Genomic DNA, 21,537 nt, shown 5'->3' with positions numbered 1-21,537 from the left:
CCTCAGCGACCCATCCGTGCCCTCACCGAACCATCCCTGCCCTCACCGAACCATCCCTGCCCTCACCGACCCTTCCGTGCCCTCACCTACCCTTCCGTGCCCTCACCTACCCTTCCGTACCCTCACCTACCCATCCGTGCCCTTACCTACCCACCCTTTGTTTACCCATATATACATTACCAGGCTTTTTTTTTTTTTTTTTTTTTTTTTTTTTAAATACCTTTCCTTGGCTTACTGCTAACCCTTCCATATTCCTCATTGACTCCAACCCAACTGCACCCTAACCATTCGTACCCCAGGCGCCGCATTCCCTCTGGCGTACGCTGTCTTTCTTTGCCTTACTGCTCATTCTTCTCTACTCCTCAATAGCCCACTTACCCGTTTATGCCCTAATAGTGTTCCCTTCCTTTCTGTATTATCCTTCCATACCCATCATATGCCTTACTAAACCATCTGCGTACTCAACTAACCGTCCCACAAACGCCACCTTCTTGTTACCCCCATTTTTTTTCGTCTTCCTGATCGCTTACCTACCTTCTCATACCTCCCAGTATCCCATCTACCCAGCTGCATAACCAACCTTTCCGTGCCATGCCACTATTTCAGTTTTTCACCTACTCAACAGCCTGTCCGATGTTTCCTTCCCTTACTGTTCACCCATCCTTAGTCCCCACTGTATCCAGCACCTAACTAGACATTCACTTCACCGCTCCCCCAAAGCCCTCCCCCATCCCCCTGGTCTTTCCTCATCATTGCCTCAGCCCCACTTTGCCTTTCCTCGCTTTACCGTTTTCCATTCTTTACTTCCCAGTATCTCCCCTATCCAGTTGGCTCTGTTACTCTGCTGTTTCCATAACGCCACCCCCATCCCCAACCTTTCCCCACCCATGCCCCTGCACTATGCTTGCCCTCGCCTTGCCCCTGCCCCCCGCCTGCCCCGCCCCGGCTGATGCTGCTGATGCTTGTCTCCCCCGGCAGACGAGGGCCCGGGCGTGCTGGGCGGCGTAGAGGTCGCCCCGCCCCCTCGCCACGACCCCGCCCCCGCCCCCCCCACGGACCGCATCCACCGCCCCCCGCCACCCCCGCCCACCACACACGGTGAGCCATGCACGCACGAACAGGCAGGCAGGCACAGATAGGTAGATAGTATTTAGAGCAGAGAACAGGTGTCATTAAGCATCATCATGACTTTTCTTCCACGGATGGATGGAGTGAGGAGGTGTTCAGCCAAGAAAATTGATTATCTGATAACACTGTCTCTCTTTCTAGTGTTTCGTGGAATATTGGGTTGGAATGATGATGGTGAGGAGGAAGACCAGAATCCTATGCGGACAGCAGGGGTGGGGGGGGGGGGCAGACACAGAAAGCACTAGCAAACTGCGCAAGGCCAGGCTAGGCTCGAAATTTGGTGAGGAATTTGATGATTATAAGTACGGTAATAGGGGTACATTATAGACACTGTAGTGGGGGAACAGACGAGGGGGTGCTAGTCAGTATGCAGACAGTTCTAGTAGTCAGTCTACAGGTTGAAGCTCTTCACTGATGGAGATTATACCAGTGATAGTTAGCATAATACTCCAAATGCAAGAGCTTTAGGGATGCCTATGGATGAATAAAATTTTATGTGATCCTGAGATCTAGTCAGTAATATTTGGAATTGGGAAATCATTTAAAAAGATACTGTTTGAAGCTCTGAAGTAGTTGTAAAGGAGGGGATCAAACTGGCAGCAGCTTGAGTAGAGCAATATAAGGGAGGCGCTTTTATCTCAGCACAGTTGATGTTGAGGATGATGATGAGTGCCAGTCTTCACACGGTACCTTTTATTGATAGTGGCTTCAGGTCATCATCATCATCATCGTCATTATCCTAACTTTTTTTTTTTTTTTTTTTTTTCATGCCTAATGATGCGACAAGGCAGGGTCCGGCAGCAAAGAAAAAGTACGAGAGAAGAATTAACTTCAACATGTCCAGTGAAATGAGGCTATAAATTAGGATTAATGAAAATGACACAGTCAGTGTATGTACCCATTGAACAGTCCTTCTAGCGTTGCAGTGAATGTTGGTAAATTCAGATTAAGAAAAAAAAAAAAAAAAAAAAAAAAAATAAAGCGAGATGAAAGTACAAGTTTATGACTCAAAGAACGGGACTGTGTGTCATATACGCGATTAATCCTAAGACTTGTAAAGACGCGGGAATAATAGGGTGTGTGGCGTATGAGGTGGTTTAGTAACACTTTAACTGGCAGTGTGATCAGCGGGGTGATTACAAGACGGTCGTAACTAGCGGGGCCCTGATTTATGTGAGTAGTAACAGGACTCCCCAGGCTCGCCTAGCTCCCTCGCCCAGCTCACTCTTCCTTCCTTCCTAGTTTGCCTTCTTGACGTAACCTCTTCCGCACGAAGAGTCACAAGCTGTATAGATTCGTCTGGCAGTAACGGCAGTAGTATGTAACAAAAATAATTTTATAATAATAGGAACCAGATAATTTGTTTTTTCTTAATCAGCATCTTCACTTTTCCCTAACACTTTTATAACAAAAGATGTCTCGTAAACAGAGCAAAACCGCCTTTTAGGAATGAAGTTTCAAGTATGTAATACTGTATAGTTCACTGGAGATTGTTCTAGTAAGAGCCTGTCTCGCTTCCTTGGTCTGCTCTCGTTCTTCCTGTCATCTTTTGTGTTTCACCCTCTTCATATCATGCTTTCAGCAATTGCTCTGCTCAGTTTGTCTTCGTTCTTTCAATGCTTAGTTTTGTCTGTATATGCGCTACTGTATATCTCGTTTTTCCTCTGTCTCATACTTTGTCTCTTCGCTCCCCCACTCGTCTTTCTTGTTTGTTTGTTTTTTTACTCGATGTCCTGCTTTCACTCTTATAGTTTTGCGTGCTGTCTCTTGGTCTCTCTCAAATTGTGTGTTTCATCACATGTTTCTGATCTCACATTCCTTTGTATAAAAGCGTCCCTCGTCCCCTCTTGACTCATCGTTTACATCATCCTCTTGCTTTATATCTTGCTTTCTCTTTGCATCCTCACCTTATCTTCTGCCTTGTTGCCGTTTCCATAGATATTCGCTTTCATTTCTCTACTTCCCCAATTCCACCCACCTTAAACTCACCCTGGTAAACCCCTTCCTTCAATGCATCCCATCCCTTCACCCATTCCAACATTTTCCCCTTACTTTCACCCCCAACACTCCCCTCCCTTCCTCCACACATCCCTTCAATCTCCTCCCCCTCAACCGCCTCCCATATACCATACCTCCTCCTGTCTCTCACACTCCCCCCTCTCTCTCTCTCATTTTATCAGTTGACCCCTCTTTCATCCCGAAGTTACATGTGCTTTTCTTTATGTCTTTTCCTCCTTTTCACTTTCTTTTTCGCGTACCTTCCCTTTCCCCCTTCTTCACCTATTTCTCTTGTTTCCGTTATCCTCCCTTCCTTCTGTGTCCCTGTCTTTTGTTTTCCCACGGAATCTTTTTTTCCTCCCTTATGGTTTCCTCTCTTCTGTTTTCCTCATTTCAATCTTTTTTCTTCCCTTCTGATACATTCCATCCCCTCCGTTTGTTTCCTTCTTTTACACTCTTCTCTTCTCTCTCCCTTCTCTGCTTCCGTGCCTTCTCGCCCTTCCGTGTTTCCATGACTACTTCCACTGTCGCTTCTTTATTTCCCTACCCTCCTTTCTTTGTTTCCCTCCCTTCCTTTTGTTTTTTCCTAACTTCCATCTTTGTTTCCTTCCATCCTTTCTTTGTTTCCCTCCATCCACTTCGTTTCTCTCCCTCTCTCTTCGTTTACCTCCATTCTTGCGTTCCTCTCATGTTCCCTGTCCTTACCTGCTGAAACTTCATAGACAGTATTCTTGTGGAGTTAGGAGTTTCTTCCCGGCACATTTTTCTTGGCTTGTAATTAGTTTTTATGTTTTGTAAGAGTCACATGGATATTATTTGTGTGTTTCCAGTATTGATAATTTTCATAAAGCATGGAAGAGAGTATAAATTAGTTTTCGTAAAAGTATCAGTTAGTTTTCATAAATTGTTAAAGATTTTACCTCGTTCGAACATAAGAGATTACCAACCTTGTCATTTGCCGCAGTAAACTTGAAAGAAATATCCGTCACAATACCTGCAAAGCCCGCGAGAGTACTGTCCTATATTCGGTTAGGTGTGATCATTTTCTCTTCTATAATCCATCGGGAGAAATTATGTAGTTGCTGTATGAAATTCCTGTTGAGCCTCGACAGCAGCATATGTAGTTCAGTTCATTTGTCGTGTGATCATTTGTATTATTAAAAATTCAGCTAAATCCCGACAGAGAAAATAGGAATTCAAGCTGGGGTTAGGGTGTTATTGATTTGGGAGGAAGAAGCATCACATAGAGGAAGCCTAAACAAAAAAATTATCATGCTGTGTGGGATGAAGGAGGAGAAGAAGGAGGGGGAGGGAAATTACAGAGTTAAGAAATATATTATAGGGGCGTTGATCGTTAATGTGGGAGATTATGGAGCACAAGTTGATTGTAAGTGGACGAGAATGAGTGATGTTGCGTTGTGGATGAAATGTGTGAGTAGCAATGAAAAGAATGGCGGACTTAATTGGAGTAAGTGAACTGAAGCCTGTCTGTCCTTTTATCAGTCATTGCTTATGCATCCATCTGTCTTCATGGCTGTGTTTTTGCGTATATATCTTTTTGTATATATATATATATAGGATGGATGGACAGTGTGAAGAGAGCGCTGGATGCGAGAGGGATGTCTGTTGAGCAAGGAAGAGTGGCTGTGCGTGACAAATAAATTGAGAGAAATTGTGAATGAATAAGTGATGACGCAGCCCTGAGGAAATATTCTCCCGCATTTGGTGTTATCAGCTAGTCAGGTCAGGTGCGGGTAAGGGGATGAGTCTGTTATGATGTGGCAGGGGTAAACCAGCTCTGCTGTCGGGCCCTGCTGCGGATGTCACTGATTGCATTGCGCAGTTGATCCTTGTGCGGTGTGGTGCGGTGAGGATCTGTCCGTTCTCCCCTTTGGGGCTAAGATGCGAATGAATGTGTTTGAATGGATGAGTAAATGGGGAGTGTGTCGTCCTGTCTCGGCTACCTCCCTTTCCTTGGGGGAAGCAGCCTAGGTATATAGATAGATAGATAGATAAATATGCAGTATATATATATAAAATTCATCTGTCTGTCTAGCTTGACGCCACATCGTGTATGAATAACCCCGACAGAAGTAATCCCACGAGTCACGAGATTAATATTGTTCCCATCATCCCTCTGGCTGTGAATGCGCCGAGATCATTTATCCAAACTATCAGCTATTTTCTGCAGAGTATTAGCAGTTTTATTAAGCTGATACAAATAGTGAATACATAGCCACATACTTCGGGGCGGCAGCAGTGAAGAGAGGTGATGAGAATGAACTGACACTCTGAGAAAATAGGTTGGAAATTCATGACGAAAATTTTTACAAGTATGATTTTTATTGAAGTATTGATATACTTCGGTAAAGGGATATGTCTGCGAAAGTGTTATGTGGTGTAGGTGTGAGTGGGTAGAATGTACGGGTGAAAATGAGAAAAGGGGCGTTTGTTATCCGGATTATCCTCTATCAACCGAAGAACGTCTTTTCTGCTTAATTCTTGCCATCACACCAGAGTGTTGTATTGAAGAGAGATTTGTCGAACTGGAAGGATCATATGGAGTTTTCATAAATCCCATCCATACGAGATGTCCTTTACTAAGCTGATAAAGGTCGTCGGAAAGATAGAGTGGTAGAGTAAAATAGGTCATCAGACTGAAGGAGTTAAGTCTAAGGCCACGATATATATATATATATATATATATATATATATATATATATATATATATATATATATATATATATGAAGCCTCTGTGGTAGAGTGTGGGTTTTCGTACGTGGGAGAACGAGAGTTCGCTCCCCGCCAGGATAATAAACTTTGGGAGCTTTCTTCGGCCACGTACTGCATTGGTGGACATAAGGAGTGCTGTGGTTCAACCAGTGTCGCGTGCTATAAAGTATGCTTGCACCCAGTCGGCTTACATGGGTTGATTACACTTGGTTCACAAACTACACACACATCCAGAGCCACTCCAACACTACAATGTCACTTACTGTACAAGCACTTCTCACCGTACATACAATCTCTACCAGACAGCCTAAGCCACTTGGTAGAGATACATAGGCTGTATCATCCCCACTTCGGTCAGGACAGGCCAGTCCTGCAGTGGACACTCAGACGGCTAATGATAATGATGTATGTATGTAATGTATAATGTGTCGGTATATTTTTCATAAATGGTATATAATGTGTCGGTATATTTTTCATAAATGGTAATATCCACATCAGCAAGGAGAAGGGAAATACGGAATATCCCTAGAACATTCGTGTATTTCCATCTAGGTTCCTGAAAATGTGATTACACGAAAGCGCTTGGGATATTTCGTGTCTAATTTTTACCTTGTAGATATCGACATTTTATATATATATGAATGAAGTAGGGGAGTGTGTGTGTGTGTGTGTGTGTGTGTGTGTGTGTGTGTGTGTGTGTGTGTGTGTGTGTGTGTGTGTGTGTGTGTGTGTGTGTGTGTGTGTGTGTGTGTGTGTGTGTGTGTGTGTGTGTGTGTGTGTGAATTAAATGCATGAGTGAAAATGTAATGGAGGCCAAAGTAAAAAGTGTTTAAACTAGATGGCAATTTAGTTTATACGAGTGAGTTGTGAGTGTAGTGTGTGGGCGTGAGGGGGAAACTTAAAATGTGTGAGCGATAGTGATCCGGTAAATGAGCGTGTATTAACACACACACACACACACACACACACACACACACACACACACACACACACACACACACACAGGGGGGGGCGGGGGAGGGTAGTAAAAGGGAGAGAAAGAAGGGAGGAGTGTAAGAGCAGTGAATATACAAGCAGATGGCCAGATGAAAAGATACCGAGTTGTTATTATTATTATTATTTTTTAAACCAAGTAACGTATCAGTTATAAGAGTGAGGTGTGCGTGTAACGAGTGATTGTGAGAGGGAGAATTAAAACGTTTGAGTGGAAATGTGATCCGTCAAAACAGCCGGTGTGTTAGCGGGATCTGAGCTATGGCGGCAGTAATAACGCGTACTAACTTTTCCGGGTGGGCTTGGGAGTGCATTTGCGGCCCCTGGTGCGATCATCCTACGTCCGCTAAAGTGATTACCCGTCCATTAGCTCATACATCAGGCCACGCTACCTATCCCCACACCTCACAGAGATAAGCGCTGCCACGGTATACATCAGTGTGTCTTTATTTAACCGTATATTATGTGTCAGTGATGAATGAATGTGCGTGCAGTATGATCCTGAAGTCACTGTGTACTGTGGTAAAGGTATATACGAGTATAGTATGTGTGTCTGTCAATATCTGTTTATCTCACTGTCTAGATAAACTATATTTTCTGATATACTCTATTGATGATGAATGAATAGAAGCACTGCATGGTCCATATCATCCGAGACCTTGATACTCCGTTTTTCTTTTCCTCTTCCTCTGCCTTGTTCCGGGAATAGTGTTAAGATGACTGATATGGAGGGAGTTAGGGTTAGGATGATGTATTAGGCATTGTTTATGTCCGCTTTTATCATGAAAGAAAACTTCACAACAATTGTGGGGTTGAACTTTGAGTTAAGTATCAGGCTCTCCATCGGCAAGTGAATGTCCAAATTAGGATATTATTATTTTTGTCACCTGGCGATTTTATTCGCCTTAGGATATACTTTTCGAGCTGGGGTGGGGTGGGGGGTTGATACAGCCTTATAAACCCCCTTCAGTACTAGAGGCATTTTAGAGTTGAAAAAAATTGTTTGATAACAGTAAGAGAACCTAAAGGATATCACTCGGATTCGAAGGGTTAACCTACGCTAACCAAATCGTGCCGTACCCACCTTGGATTATATTCATTAAAGGCTGTCAACCATACCCAGCTGCTTCTAACACCAAGTATCACTGTTTGATCTGTGTATTTAAATTTCAAACCCGAAGTAACCATTGATAACTCTCCCATCAAAGTTTCAGGAGAACATTAAACTAATCCTGCTGTTTGTAGTTAACTAAACCCACCATTACTTTGCCTGACCTAATGTACGTTGTAGTAGGCTAACATTACTAATCCGTCCTTTCATTTTTCTTGCCTCTCTAATCCTTCTTATTAAGTAGCCAAACATATATGAATAAATGACGTCCAGCTTAGCCTTAACAAGCCAGATCAAACTTATATCCTATCTTTACCAAACTAACTACTTCCCTAACCTTACTTCACCCCACCGTAATGCAGCATAATATAACAAGCTAACTTAACCTGTCGTATCTTATCCTAAGCTAACCAAACCAAACGAAGCTAAACCAAACCATCTCACGTCACATAATCAGCATTAACAGCATGTAACCAAACTAACTCACTTTTCGTCTTACCCAGTAAACACGATTGATCTGACTTGAACCAGCCCGATCCGATTCAGTCTAGACCAGTGAGTCCAGTTCAGTCAAACCCAGTCCAACCTAATCCAACCCAACCCACCCCAGCCCATCATAACCCACCCCCTCCTAGTCTAACCCTACTCAAACCAATCTAACCTACCCCAGCCCAGTATAACCCTAACCAACGTAACATAACCAATCATAACCAAACCCAGCCCAGCATAAGTGAGTTGTGAGTGTAATGTGTGGGCATGAGGGGGAAACTTAAAATGTGTGAGTAATTGTGATCCGGTAAATGAGCATTTATAAACACACACACACACACACACACACACACACACACACACACACACACACACACACACACACACACACACACAGTCAGTCTAACCCAACCCAACCCAGTATAACCCTGTCCAACCCAACATAACCAATAATAACCCAACCCAGCCCATTCTAACCCAACTCACCATAACCATCATAACCCAGTCCAGCCCAATCTAACCTAATCCAACATAACGCAACCCAGCCCAGCATAATCATAATCCATCCTAACCCAGCACAAGCCAAGCCAATCAACCCCTCCCAGCCAAAGCTACCGTAACCTAAATAAACCAAATCAGTTATAATGAATCATATCCGTTTCACATCGTTATTTTTCTCTTTTGCAGAAATGTCGGTGGCAGATCTCGCAGGGGGCATAAGTGCATCCGCGGCCACCCCCTCCCCCCGCCACCGGCCCCTCCACACCCCATCCGCATTCCTTCTGCCTCTGCTCCTTCTCTTCCCCCTGGCCACTTCTTACTCTTCCGTCTTCTGCTGCTGCTGCTTCCCTCTGCTGCTGAAAGTGTAAAATAGAAGAGACGCGGTGAGCAGAGAGCAGAATTTAATGTTGGTAAAAGTAGCTGAAAAATAGGGAGTGTTGGTAGAAAAATATTGGTAGTGTTGAGAAGGAAGTTTAAAATGGCAGATGAAAGTATATTCTAAGTAGTTTCAACGAAGACTGTTTCCTTCCTAAGTGGACGACTAGAGGTATACAGTCAGCCGAAACTGTTTAGAATAAAGTTTCGTTTGTCTTTGTGGGGCCTGTCATATATTGATGATCACGTGAGTTCCCAGTCGATAGGGAGTGTTGGTAGAAAAATATGGGAGTTGATAGTAGAAAATATGAAAGTTGGTAGAAAAATATTATTATGGTGTTGGGAATGCATGGAAATGGTGGTAGATGTATATGGGAGTAGTGGTAAAATAATTTGGGAGTGGTGGTAATACTGGTAGTGTAGTGTTGTTGGATACGGAGTGAGAAAGGACTGAGAAGCAGAAATTTTGAGATGACTGTGAACATAAAGGCGATGAGAATGCACCGAGAGACGAGTGAATATGACTTATGACGGAGAGGCACCTGGAAAGACGTGGGAGGCATGACCTAAGAATATCGTCAGACGACTCTGGATTAGGAAGCAGACAGTTTGAGAAGGATAATAGTGATGCTGGTAACAGGGGTAGTGGGTGTCGAAGATGGTGTTGTTTGATCGAATTACATGAAACTGATGTATTAATAAGCCAGAAGTATCTCATCCAATGAAAAGTGTCGCAAAAATTACCTTAGCGTATGATTTTAAAAAGCAGGATGACACCAAAACATTATGTGCATTAGAGGATTTTCAAGAACCAGACATAGAATTTAATTGGAAGTTTAGGGTATTATAATGAGCTATTCTTCTTCATTGCTGCCGTTGTTTGAAACGCAAAAGAGGAGGAACCAACAACCAGACGCAAGATTTCCATAGACGCCAGCAGTTATTTTGAGTAGTACCCACGAAAGAAAATGAATGTATGACCAGTGCTTATACCCATTTTTAGCGGTATACTCTGAAAGAAAATGGACAGTGTGACTCCTCTGGAATGTTAGTAGCAGACGGGGTTTATGACATCGAGTGTATTAAGGACCTAAGCATCTCTTAATGGCACCACCACCAATGGGCATATCTCCCCAAATTGGACATGTAACTTCCAGAATGAGAATAGTGGACGGTGACTGAAAGCAGTGATATTAGTGTGCATTAAAACTACGGTACCCTATGTTAATTGTCTGTTCCCTGCTCACCGTTAACTGGCCGAGTGATGTAGATGGTTATAAAGGCTGCTGATGTCGTGACTGCTGACGTGTAGATGGAGAGGTATGGAAAGAAAGAAGTGAATAACGAAAAGTAAAAGATAGAAAGTAGTGAACCTACAGAGAAAAGTGATTGAAGGCAGAAAAGAAACAGGAAAAAAAATATATGAACAGACAGAAGGAAGATGACAATATAATAAAAGCAGAGCAGAATCGATTCGGAGGAAAGCATTGAACTAAAGCAGCAGAAAGGAAGGAAGGAGGATGTAAAATGTGAAGGAAGAGGAACAGAAAACCAATGAACTGAGGCCGAAGGGAAATAGAAAGTAATGAAAATAGGCAAAATGGGAGAGGGAAAAAAGTTGGGAATGTAAGGTGAGAAAGCCTGTAAATAGGGGTAAAAGGGAAGGAGAGAAAAGCAGTTAACAGAAACAGTAGGACTGGAGGGAGAGAGAAACGGTGATTGAAGGCAAAAGGGAAGGAGAGAGAAGCAGTGACCAGGAACAGCAGGAAAGCAGTGAATCGAGTAAGAAGAAAGCAGTTTACCAGACATTGTGGTTGCAGTGACGGGAAGCAGGAGGAAAGGAGTGAATAACAGTGAAAATTTTAGGCTAGCAGAGGTTCCTTAGCAGACGGGGCTCCAGTGTCTGACCCGTCGCCTGTATATTGTGTAATGATAGATACTGTACTGCTGTGTACTTCTTGGTAGTGTACTCTTCCAGTATTTCATCCCTCTACTGTTAATTGTATATTTCTCCTCTGTGCTCTTCATAGTAGTAATATAAGCCCTCATCAAGACGTTTTTTATCCCAACTTCATTCATACTTTATCACTTCTAGAATCTATATTATTTCTATATCTTCTCTCTCACATCTCTGTTCACATCAGCCTTTCCCTTCCCCTTCCCATAAACAATATACATTTATCCTCATTAGTCATATCATCGCATTTCATTCACAATTCCTCATACATATATATACTACTTACTGACCCTATATGTTAAAAGTGATATATACTGTATATCCTCTCCTCTCTGAGTACCTATAACACTTAGCCCATATACCCAACTTTTACTGTATCTAACTCAACTATTAACCTTTTCTTACCTCTAACTATATTTAGGTACAGGATTATCTTGTAACTATTGTAGGAATGAATGTCTCAAATGCCTAAACTGTCTTCACATTTACCTCTCCTCTTAATCTTTCATAGTTCTCTGTCCTGTTGGCCATTCTCCTGATTCTTTCCTTTCCCTCTCCGTTATCGTCCTTTCTATAACACCTTAAAATCCCACCCCACGAATTCTTCAGCTGATATTTCTCTCTCTCTCTCTCTCTCTCTCTAGCTTCATATCCTACCCCCCCCCCTTTTTTTTTTTCCTTCATTTTTTGTCATGTGTTTTCTCAGCATCAAATCCTGTCAGTTTTCTTTCAGCATTATCACATATCTTTTTTTTTTTTTTTTTTTTTTTTTTTTTTTTTTTTGTACCGTCTCTGCCGTTCTTACCCCTTTCCGTTCGACACTTTCACGTAACGTCTCTCTTAGCCTTTTTCTCCTTCATCTTTCTTTCAACCCCTTCGTCAGTTTTCTTATACACTCATTGTATTTTCTCTTCTCCCTTTATTTCCCTCTTCCCTACCTCTTTCTTTTTTATCTTACTCTTCATTCTCCTTCCTCTCCCCCTCCCCCTCCCGTTCCCTTTTCTCCTTCATATCCGTACACACCAGACATATCATCAGACTGTAATTTAGAGGCGTGTGTTTCTCGGTGTACATTTTAGTTAACTTAGTCTGGAATAATCCGGTCTTGTATAAAACGTAGCAGTCTCAGAGGTGTGGTTGGTTTAGGTCATAACTATATCAAACTTTAGACGAGTGTAAAATAATACCAGATATAGCGCAGTGTACATTACCCTTCATGTGTCTGTCTGCCCGCGGTGTAAATTAATGGTGTGACATCTGAACAAAATGGAGACTATTTCGAGTTCCCGGGATATACTGGCTCATATATTTTGTTTTACTGTTTTCAGTCTGAGAACAGTGAAAAAGTAATGCTGGAAAGGGAGACTATGTCGGGTTCTCGGGATATACTGATTTATTTTATTTATGTTTTTGCCTTTAATATAAAATGTATAAAAAATGCCAGGCGATTTGTTTCAGGGTGTTCCTTGGGTTACTTTTTTTACATTGAAGACGTAAAAAAATAATGCTTGGTGTTAAGTTTTCAGTGACTTCCGTGCTTTTTTTTTTTTTTCCCAGTGTAAGAATAATAACGAAACTGGATGTTAATATACTTCTCGGACATAAACAACTCAACTCTCCTGACACATCCTGCTCTACTCACAGGAGGTCACTGGTGGGTGTAGCAGGTGTAAATATGGTCAACACTTGTATTGAAATATTGGAGGAAAACTAGGTTAATTCTGGTCAAAGTGAAGTAAGGTCGATTTCAAGGGCTCCAAGCATTATTTTTAACATGAATGTATGGTTCTACAAATGGTGTAATGTTAAATTTTACCCATTTTAATGTAGTAGATTATTATAATAGTTATTATATTTGTGGGTCGAACCATAAATTGTCAGAAGCAATTTTTTTTTATTAAGTTGGTTGACCAAAACACAAAGGGACACATCGTGTAATTAGATTTTATATAGATTCTGGTCAAAATAACGGGACTCATCAAGAAATATATAATTAGATTTTGTATAGATGATTATGACTGTATTCTCAGGGTGCTGGTGACTGATATTATACCTGTGACTGATTAAGTGTGCCTCCACGATACCTCCTGCCATCAGTACAGTTAGGTCAGTAATATCTGAACAGGGCTGGGTATCCAAACCAGTGAAGCGAGTCTTAAGCGCGCCGCGGTTTGAATCCAAGAGACGGCCAGAGTTTTTTCCCCGTCATGCTAAAGCTGCCAGGGACGTTGGAGAGTCTTCTGTGACATAAAGGCTTTGAACTACAGTAGCCAAACCTCGGACTTTCTTTAGCCTGAAAGGATATGATGGGATTAGATAACACCATTCGCAATTTGTGATTTGTATTTCAAGTTATCTTACAGGTTGTGTTTATTGATACAGTGTAAAGGTTTGATTAACTTGATTCTCTAGTGAAGCAGAATTTCAGTCATCATTTTCATTGTCATTATCATCCTGACCTTTTTCCCCACTCAAAGATGAGTCGAGGTAAGCACTAGAAAAAGAGAAAGTACGAAAGTAGGGCAACTGTCAACAACATAGACCGGTGAAAAGGAGAGACAGTCACCCATAAACCAAGAGTCCGCAGAGTCCTGCCCTCACTTCACAGAGCCAAATATTTGTTTGTACTGTATTGTTTAGTATTTATTTTTAAAGATACGTTTCACATGCACCCTCCAGATGGTTGATCTGTCGACCATCAGGTTGGTGCCAAACCCTTGTCATGTGCTTCTCTATGCATAATTCATTCAGCCAACTCGATCCCTTGACAGTTCCATATGGCTGTTAATGAATACAGTTTTTCAGATTTTTTTTTTTTTTTTTTCAAAAGTTTCGAGACAATTGAGGAACAGTTTACTTCGACTGTACGAAGATGTCGTTAACCCTCTTAACCGAGACGAGTTTCTTTGAGCGGAGCAAACGCATTTGACATTAGCTGAAAGATCATACAGATCCCTCAGTTCGTGAATAGAAAATAGATCGGAACATCTGGAAACCTTTTTTTTTCTGTAGTTGGTTGTTCATGGAAATGAGTAATTGATGCTAAAATATATATATATATATATATATATATATATATATATATATATATATATATATATATATATATATATATATATTTCACAGCCCATGGGATGAGGGGTGAAATAAAACGAGGAATGAGAAGGGGCCGGGAGGGAAGGCGTGCTGGTAGTGTGGAAGGCATCGGCAAGCATAATCATGTCCGGTTTAAGTCAGTGTCAGTGCTGTGGGAAAAATTACATAAAATTAGCCGGTGGCATTTGTTGTTCTTCCTGTTTGTAGAGCTCATTTTTTTTTCCCCCTTAAATTCTTCCCTACCCTTTCCCAAATTTGTTTCCCCTTTACTCCTTACATGTCCATCTGTCTCTAGGCACTGTGTATATATCGTCAGTGATGGTCGTGTAATGGAGGGAGGGGGCTGGGGATATGGGGAGAATGTTATAGTATGTACATAATCACTGTCTGTCTCCCTACTCCCTTGCGCCCGCTCCTTCGTCTCTCCTCCCTAACCTATCTTCTGAAGTACTAGATTTATTCAGTTTTGTATAAATATCACCACCCGTTTCAATTATTTTTGGTAAATTTTGAAGGGTATTAAATCAGATTAGTAATCACCATTTTCAAAGAAACACTGAAGCTTTATTAATTTGAGAAACGTTTATCACCAAAGTTGTTTGGTAGGGCTACCTCACTAGGGAGATACAGCAACTTTGGAATATTTAAAATGTATTTTAGTTCAGTTTTGGTTAATTAAGACGAGGTTTTCGTAATATCTCCTTTACTTCTTAGTTTCTCTTTAAATTCTTACTATCATGCGTGTGTGATGGTTTTTCCAAATGATAATGTTCTCACTTTTCTCATCGTCTGACTCTGTTCTTCCCGTAGTGGAAATTATTTTCCGTTGGCTTCGTTTCGGGTGAATGTTGTTTTCAGTATAGTACTTTAATAAGCCAGCATATTGACATTTGAACCCAACCACAGGTTTCTTGTTTGGCATCATTATATTATTTTAAAGTTGTTGTTTCATCACCGGTGTTCTATCAGTATTAACTTATGTTTTTCTTTCGCTTTATGTAACAATATTTACAAGATCATGAGTAGTGAGTGCAGCCATGTCATGTCTAATTTCTGATAATAATAATAATAATAATAATAATAATAATAATAACAACAGTGAATGACCTCACCTATGATTGTGGTGATAAAAATCAAGTAAAATATAGCCATCCAGACAGACTTACGCTACTAATGTCTAAGAGATAATGACAACCTGTGAAAGTCAAGGATTTATGCAGGCTAAAACGCTAAAAGAAAGGAATTTTAGATTTACCCATTTTCCCTCCACTCTGCTGCTGGAAACGTCTGCAAAATTAAACTGAGAAACTAATTCAGTCCTTTGACAATAGTTAAATACAGTCCATTACACAGAATACAAAGTTTCTAACCCTCGTGCTGCAGTATAAGTGCGTATAAGAGTGTAAAGTATGTATCACTAATTGTAGTGGTGCTCCTTTTTTACTACAGCGAATTATAACTTTTGATTATCACATTGAAATCATTATCACATTGCCAGAAATTAGCCAGTGCATTTCATTTTGCTTATATTATGCGTTTCTAAAGTTTCCTCATGATTTTACAATTATTGTAATGGTATCAAGCAGCTGTAACACAACCCCCCATGAAAAGTGCATTTTCATGGCTGAACATGCCTGGAGCTGCCAGCCAGGGTGGGAGATGGAAACCCTCTTAAGGGCGCCACCAGGCAGAAAATTTGTACCAGTGCTCATGTTCACAGATTTCCCACAAAAAAGAGTCATTACCGTCTACCGGACCCAGTGTCCACCACTGAATTGCCAGGGCAGTACTATGCACTGAGCCCAGCACTTAGGGGTTAATTTTTATGCTGTCCAGGAATTATTCAATCACTGTCAGACAGAGAATAAAAGTATAAACATCAGAACAATGACTCTTAACCTCACTGGGAGGACAATGAACTGCCATAGTGTTTGCCTGGGAGGGGTATGTTCAGGTTGTACAGTCAAGTCTCGTAATCCCATTAACCCCTGCAGTGAATGAAATGAGCAAAATATGCTGAGCAGGTTACAATAAATAAGTTGTCCATGCAGGGATGGAGTTATTTAGATTAAAATTATTCTAGGCAGAAAAACACATGCAGCTATACCTGAAGTTTAAGCATTAATTATCTGGGGCACTAAAACTCATAAAGCAAGACCTTAACCATCCGGCCTTTTCTTTGTTAGTTTAGCAAAATGTTGGTTTTGACTTTTCCAGAGTGTCTCGGAACCTATTGACCTTGACCCAACAGAAGCTGCAAGAAGCTATTGCCCACTGTATAAAAGGCCACATTTAAGTCAGTTGATAAGTGTATTTTTATTTATAGAGGAAACACACTGCTTTGGGGAGAAGGAAAACATGCATTACAGACTTAAAATAGTTACCACCGCCAATGAAGTTGGAGGTGGTTATGTATTCACTTATGTTTGTTTGCCCACACGATATCTCCAAGAGTTCTGGATGAATTTCAATGGAATTTTGTGGAAGGGTGGGCCATGGGGCAAGAAAGAAGTGATGAAATTTGGGGGCGGAACCGGATCCTATATACTCCACGCTGCCTCCACGGATCTGGATTCGGATCCTTTTTAATGGCATTGGCGGAGGTATGCGCTCTTTTAGTGTTTTCTAGTTTTATCATGAAACTGTTGGAACACATGCTTACTAGTACCAGATTCATCCATTAAGGAAAGGAACCACTTCACTGAAAAAGAAAAAATGCACACATTACCAAAACAGAAGTATGTATGATCTGACAAGACTGTTATAACACTCACTTTCATGATTTGGTAATCTATTCTTCTGATGCGTTTATATGTATCATCAGTTATAGAACTTGTGAAACATTTTCTTTTGATGATTTTTTTATTGCAGCTTTCTTGAGCAATTGGAATATATGTTTTAATAAGGATGGAGTATCCAGTAAGTATATGTTGGTCTTCTTGTCCTGCAGGGGTTCTGTGTATTCATGTAGCGTCATGTTTATACATATACATAGTACTGTCATGATGTGACTGAATGGGTACAGTGTTGTATAACTGATGTTATTATCCTCATTTTGTTCAGTAATGTTCCATCTAATGACTTTACTTTAATCATACCAGATACATATTTAAAGGGTATTAACTTTTTGTACAGATAAAAGCTTGTTGCATATACTGTTTATTCTCTTCTTAGTCGGAGCACTATAGCCTACATTTGCACTTCATTTTAAGTTTGAATACCATTAACACTGTCTTTATAGGAACATCTTTTATTTACACATTAACTCGTATATTCAGTGATTCATCGTAACTACTCTGTTAAGTAAATATATATAATTAAAAGATACCTTACATATATTCTTAGCCCAAAAGTAATTATGTTACCCAGTACGCATTAAGTCGAGGAAATATTGTACACCAAAGATATCCCCCCTCCCCCTTAACCCCCTCAAACTGGCATGTGGGTGATGCTGGGAGGGGTTAACGTCACAGGGAAAGGGTAAACCAGGGCAGTCAGAGAGGAGGGTAGAAGGGAGAGTGAAATACTTCTCCCCTTCGTCTTCTTCCCTGTACAGAGCTTCAGAGTTCCATTTTCCTGTTGCGGTCGCCATGTGGTTATAAATACAAGGACTTTGTTCAGGACTCAGGTGGTATCATTATTCCTTTCATTATTGTAAGTTAGATACAGAACACACCCAGCTGACGCATTACCCGCGTACACTTTTTTTTCTCTTAGGCATCTGACCCAAATGTAACTCGCTCACAGCGTACACGTCTGTCACTGTGACCGCAGATTGACAGTCAGAAAACTCCATCCAAACGGTAGTAGTGATGGTAGCTGCGCTTGTGGTAATACTGTACTGTAAGTGTAGCAGCATTAACGATGGTAGTTAGGATAATGGTGGTAGATGTGGCTGTGATAGGGATGGTGGTAGTAGTAGTCATAGCAGTAGTAACAGCAGTTGTGATGGTAGCTACCACTAGAATATTGATTTAAGCTTCTCTCATGTCAGTGTCTTATGTGCGTTTTATCTCTGTGTATAGCGTGTGTCTGTAGAAAACACATCAGGGAGGCAAGTTGAGGTCATACATATTTTTCAGTGGGAAAGTGGGAGTCACACACTTAAGCTTCACTGTAGTGAGTTCAAGGAGCTTGCTTGGTGGGATTCTGTGACTATGGTGAGGTTAGTTTAAAACACTGCACAAGGTGCGACTCCGCTGCGCTAATACGGAATGTTTCAGCTTAAGAGCTGCCTTCACCATTTGCAATCATTTACTCGTAATATTTTCATGTGAACTGGAACAAAATTATTTCTAGTTGCTTGGTTGGCCATTGGCAAATGGTTAAGATCAGATGAACTTCTTTCCCAATACTAACCTTACATGAACTTAGAGAAACGCTTTCGTCTGTCAGTGGACAAAAAAGTACTTTTGTACAGTTATATCACTCGGTTTTTAAATGCTGAAATAAAATAAAATATTCTTGAGCCTTTGTTGGATTCCAAAGATGACACAATTTTCAAAAGCAGTACTCACTGTCCTGTTATTTGTCGTGATGAAGTGAGTTGGTATATACGTCCGCAACGTTGGGTGCAATGACTTTGAACTAATCTTTCTCTGTCGAGACAAATTTTACTTAACATGGGATCTGAACTATCAGATTTTCTTTAGATGTATCAGGTCTCCAATTTTTCAGTTATTATATTTGGATATTTTAACAACACAAACCTTCAATAACGTTTATATAAATACAGTGCTGAGAGTTTCTTACATAGCTTGTCGTTAGCAATCGGTATCTTGTCTTGGTACCAGAGTTGGCTTCGTCAGGAGACAGCTACAGAGCTGGCGACATCATGCTGCGGGGTTGATGTTACCAGAAGTGGAAACTGTGGGTATGAGGTAAGTGGTGAGTAAAACTTCACTACCTTATCCGCTTCTCTTCTGTCCTCCTCTTTCTTCTTTGACACAACCCTCCTCCTCCGTATTTGATGGTTAAGGAACTAAGCAACTTTCTAAGACAGAAGGAACGTTTATGCTTGCCCCCAAGATTATATAACACCCTTTCTTGTGCCGCTTGTGTTTTCAGAGTACTAGTAAATACCAAGAATTTTTACCCTTCCATCACAAGATGGCCCATGTATCATAATGCTCTGTCCACATTTCAAAATGCCAACTGCACTGAGTGACACGTTACTGTTTTGAATAGTGTACATCAGTTTCAAAATTCGGCGATGAAGTTTAACTTTACAAATATGACTTTTAGGTTTAATCCGCGCACTGCAACATTTTGATATTAATATGAATTCCTGTTTTATATAGTGACCATAACGCTTTGAAGTTTCTATGAAAATTTTAAGAAGTGGAGAATATATGAATTTAGTATTTAATGTGCGTTCAGGAATATGGCTTGGCTTCAAGATACGTAAAAAAAAAAAAAAAAAAAAAAAAAAAAAAAAAAAGCAATAGGTGATAGTTTCGATTGCATTACCATTATTTCGCTTTACTTATGCAATATGCATTTTACCTGATTTTGTGAAGTTCGTATGCCATCTGTATTCTACGAAATTATCAGTTTATTTAAGTTGGAAAGTGTCAGGGTAACATTTTTTTATGAAATGTCTCTGGTCTTAAGTAACTTCGTTTGGTGAGTCAGCAAGCCACCCAGCTGAGCCAGGTAATGGCCCAGCCAACCAAGCCAGAGCCAAGCCTGCCAAGCCATGACCAAGCCTACCAAGCCAGGACCCACCTAGGATCAAACCTGCCAAGCCAGGACCTAACCAGGGCTAGGCCAGTCAAGCCATGGCCAAGTAACCCATGCCAGTGTCTCGCCATTGCAGTCAGGGTCCTGGCAGTCAATCCAAGGCACAGCCAGCAAACCAAGACCCAGCAAACCAAGCCAAGGCTAGCTAGCGAAGCCAGAGCCCACCCAACCGAGTCAGGGTCCAGTCAGCAAAGATTAGGCAAAACAAACCAACCAAGAATCCAGCCAATAAATCCACGCCAAGTCATTCAGAAGTTCAGCCAGTCAGGCTATCTGTGGTGCAAGCAGCCAATTCAGGACTTAGCCAGCCAGAGCCTAGCCAGTTCTCAAGCCGGTAGGGTCTATCCAACCAGCTAAGCCAAGCCAGCCAGAGCCAAGCCAGCCAATGCAAGCCTGGAGGACCTGCCCAACCAGCAAACCAAACCAGTCAGGACCCAACCAGACCAAGTTAGGACCTATCCAGGCTAAGTTAGGACCCATCCAGGCTATGCTAGGACCCATCCAGCCAGGCCAAGCAACCATCCAGCCAAGGCACAGACAACCATATTTAGGCCCAATCAGCCAAGCCAGGGCATGTCCAAGCAGTCAGGGAAGAGTAAGTCAAATCAGCGTCCAGTGTGCCAAGCCATGGCTCACCAATCAAACAAGTGCCAAGTCATGGCTCCCCAGTCAAACAAATGCCAAGCCAGGGTCCATCCAATCCAGTCATTGCCCAGATAGCCAGTCAGACCAGCCAGTCCCCAACCAGCCAAGCAGGACCTCCAGCCAATCCAGGGCCCAGCCAGCAAAGCCAGAGCCCAGTCAGAGCCAAGCCAGAAAAACCATTGACCAGCCAGCCAATCCAGGACCCAACCACCCAAGCCAGGACAAAGGCAGACATGTCAAAGTCCAGGTACTTAAACCAAGGTTCATCTAGCACAATCAGGAAGTCATGACCCCAACCAGCCAAGCCAGGTTCCAGCCAACCAAGCCAGAATCCAGCCAGCTAAGCTGGGGATCAGTTAGCCAAGTCAGGAACCAACCAGCAGATTAGGGACCTGCCAGCCCCGTCAGGGACCAGCCAGCCCAGCAAAAGACCAGTCAGTCCATCAAGGAGCAGCCGCTTACAGTATGAAACTGCTCACATTCACAACCGATGAATACAGAAGGAGTTAAAATGTCACTTGCTTTTGTTGGACTACACAGGCTTTCTCGAAGCAAAAGGGATATATGAGTATAGCTCAATAGAATATCGGGGTGACTTCTTATTAGTCACTCTGATGGTCCCAGGTTTCGATCCCTTGACCCGATAGTGTTGTAGTTGCATATTGAAATGTTGGTTCGTGGTATAAACAGTGGTGATGGTGGTGGTGTGACTGTCGGTAATATTGAGGGGCGCTGTGTTAATGCGATGGCTACATGACGTGTCTTAGT

At 41.7% G+C, this 21,537-nt stretch overlaps 1 protein-coding gene across 1 annotated transcript in view; it reads left to right on the top strand.

The window, feature by feature from the left end:
* Positions 1-20,481, top strand: part of LOC145394018 (uncharacterized) — a 100,123-nt gene extending 79,642 nt beyond the window's left edge. Inside the window, exons 8-11 of the mRNA XM_080267987.1 lie at positions 979-1,098; positions 18,421-18,542; positions 19,176-19,262; positions 20,017-20,481. Of these exons, the coding sequence (XP_080124113.1) occupies positions 979-1,098; positions 18,421-18,542; positions 19,176-19,262; positions 20,017-20,481 (794 nt within the window). The remainder of the gene's footprint in view (positions 1-978; positions 1,099-18,420; positions 18,543-19,175; positions 19,263-20,016) is intronic.
* Positions 20,482-21,537: the final 1,056 nt, after the last annotated feature.

Source organism: Coenobita brevimanus, chromosome 26, assembly GCF_032717465.1.
Source record: "Coenobita brevimanus isolate Jiangsu-jjx chromosome 26, ASM3271746v2, whole genome shotgun sequence".
Classification (NCBI taxonomy): Eukaryota; Metazoa; Arthropoda; class Malacostraca; order Decapoda; family Coenobitidae; genus Coenobita; species Coenobita brevimanus.
This window is presented reverse-complemented; position numbering and strand designations above follow the sequence as displayed.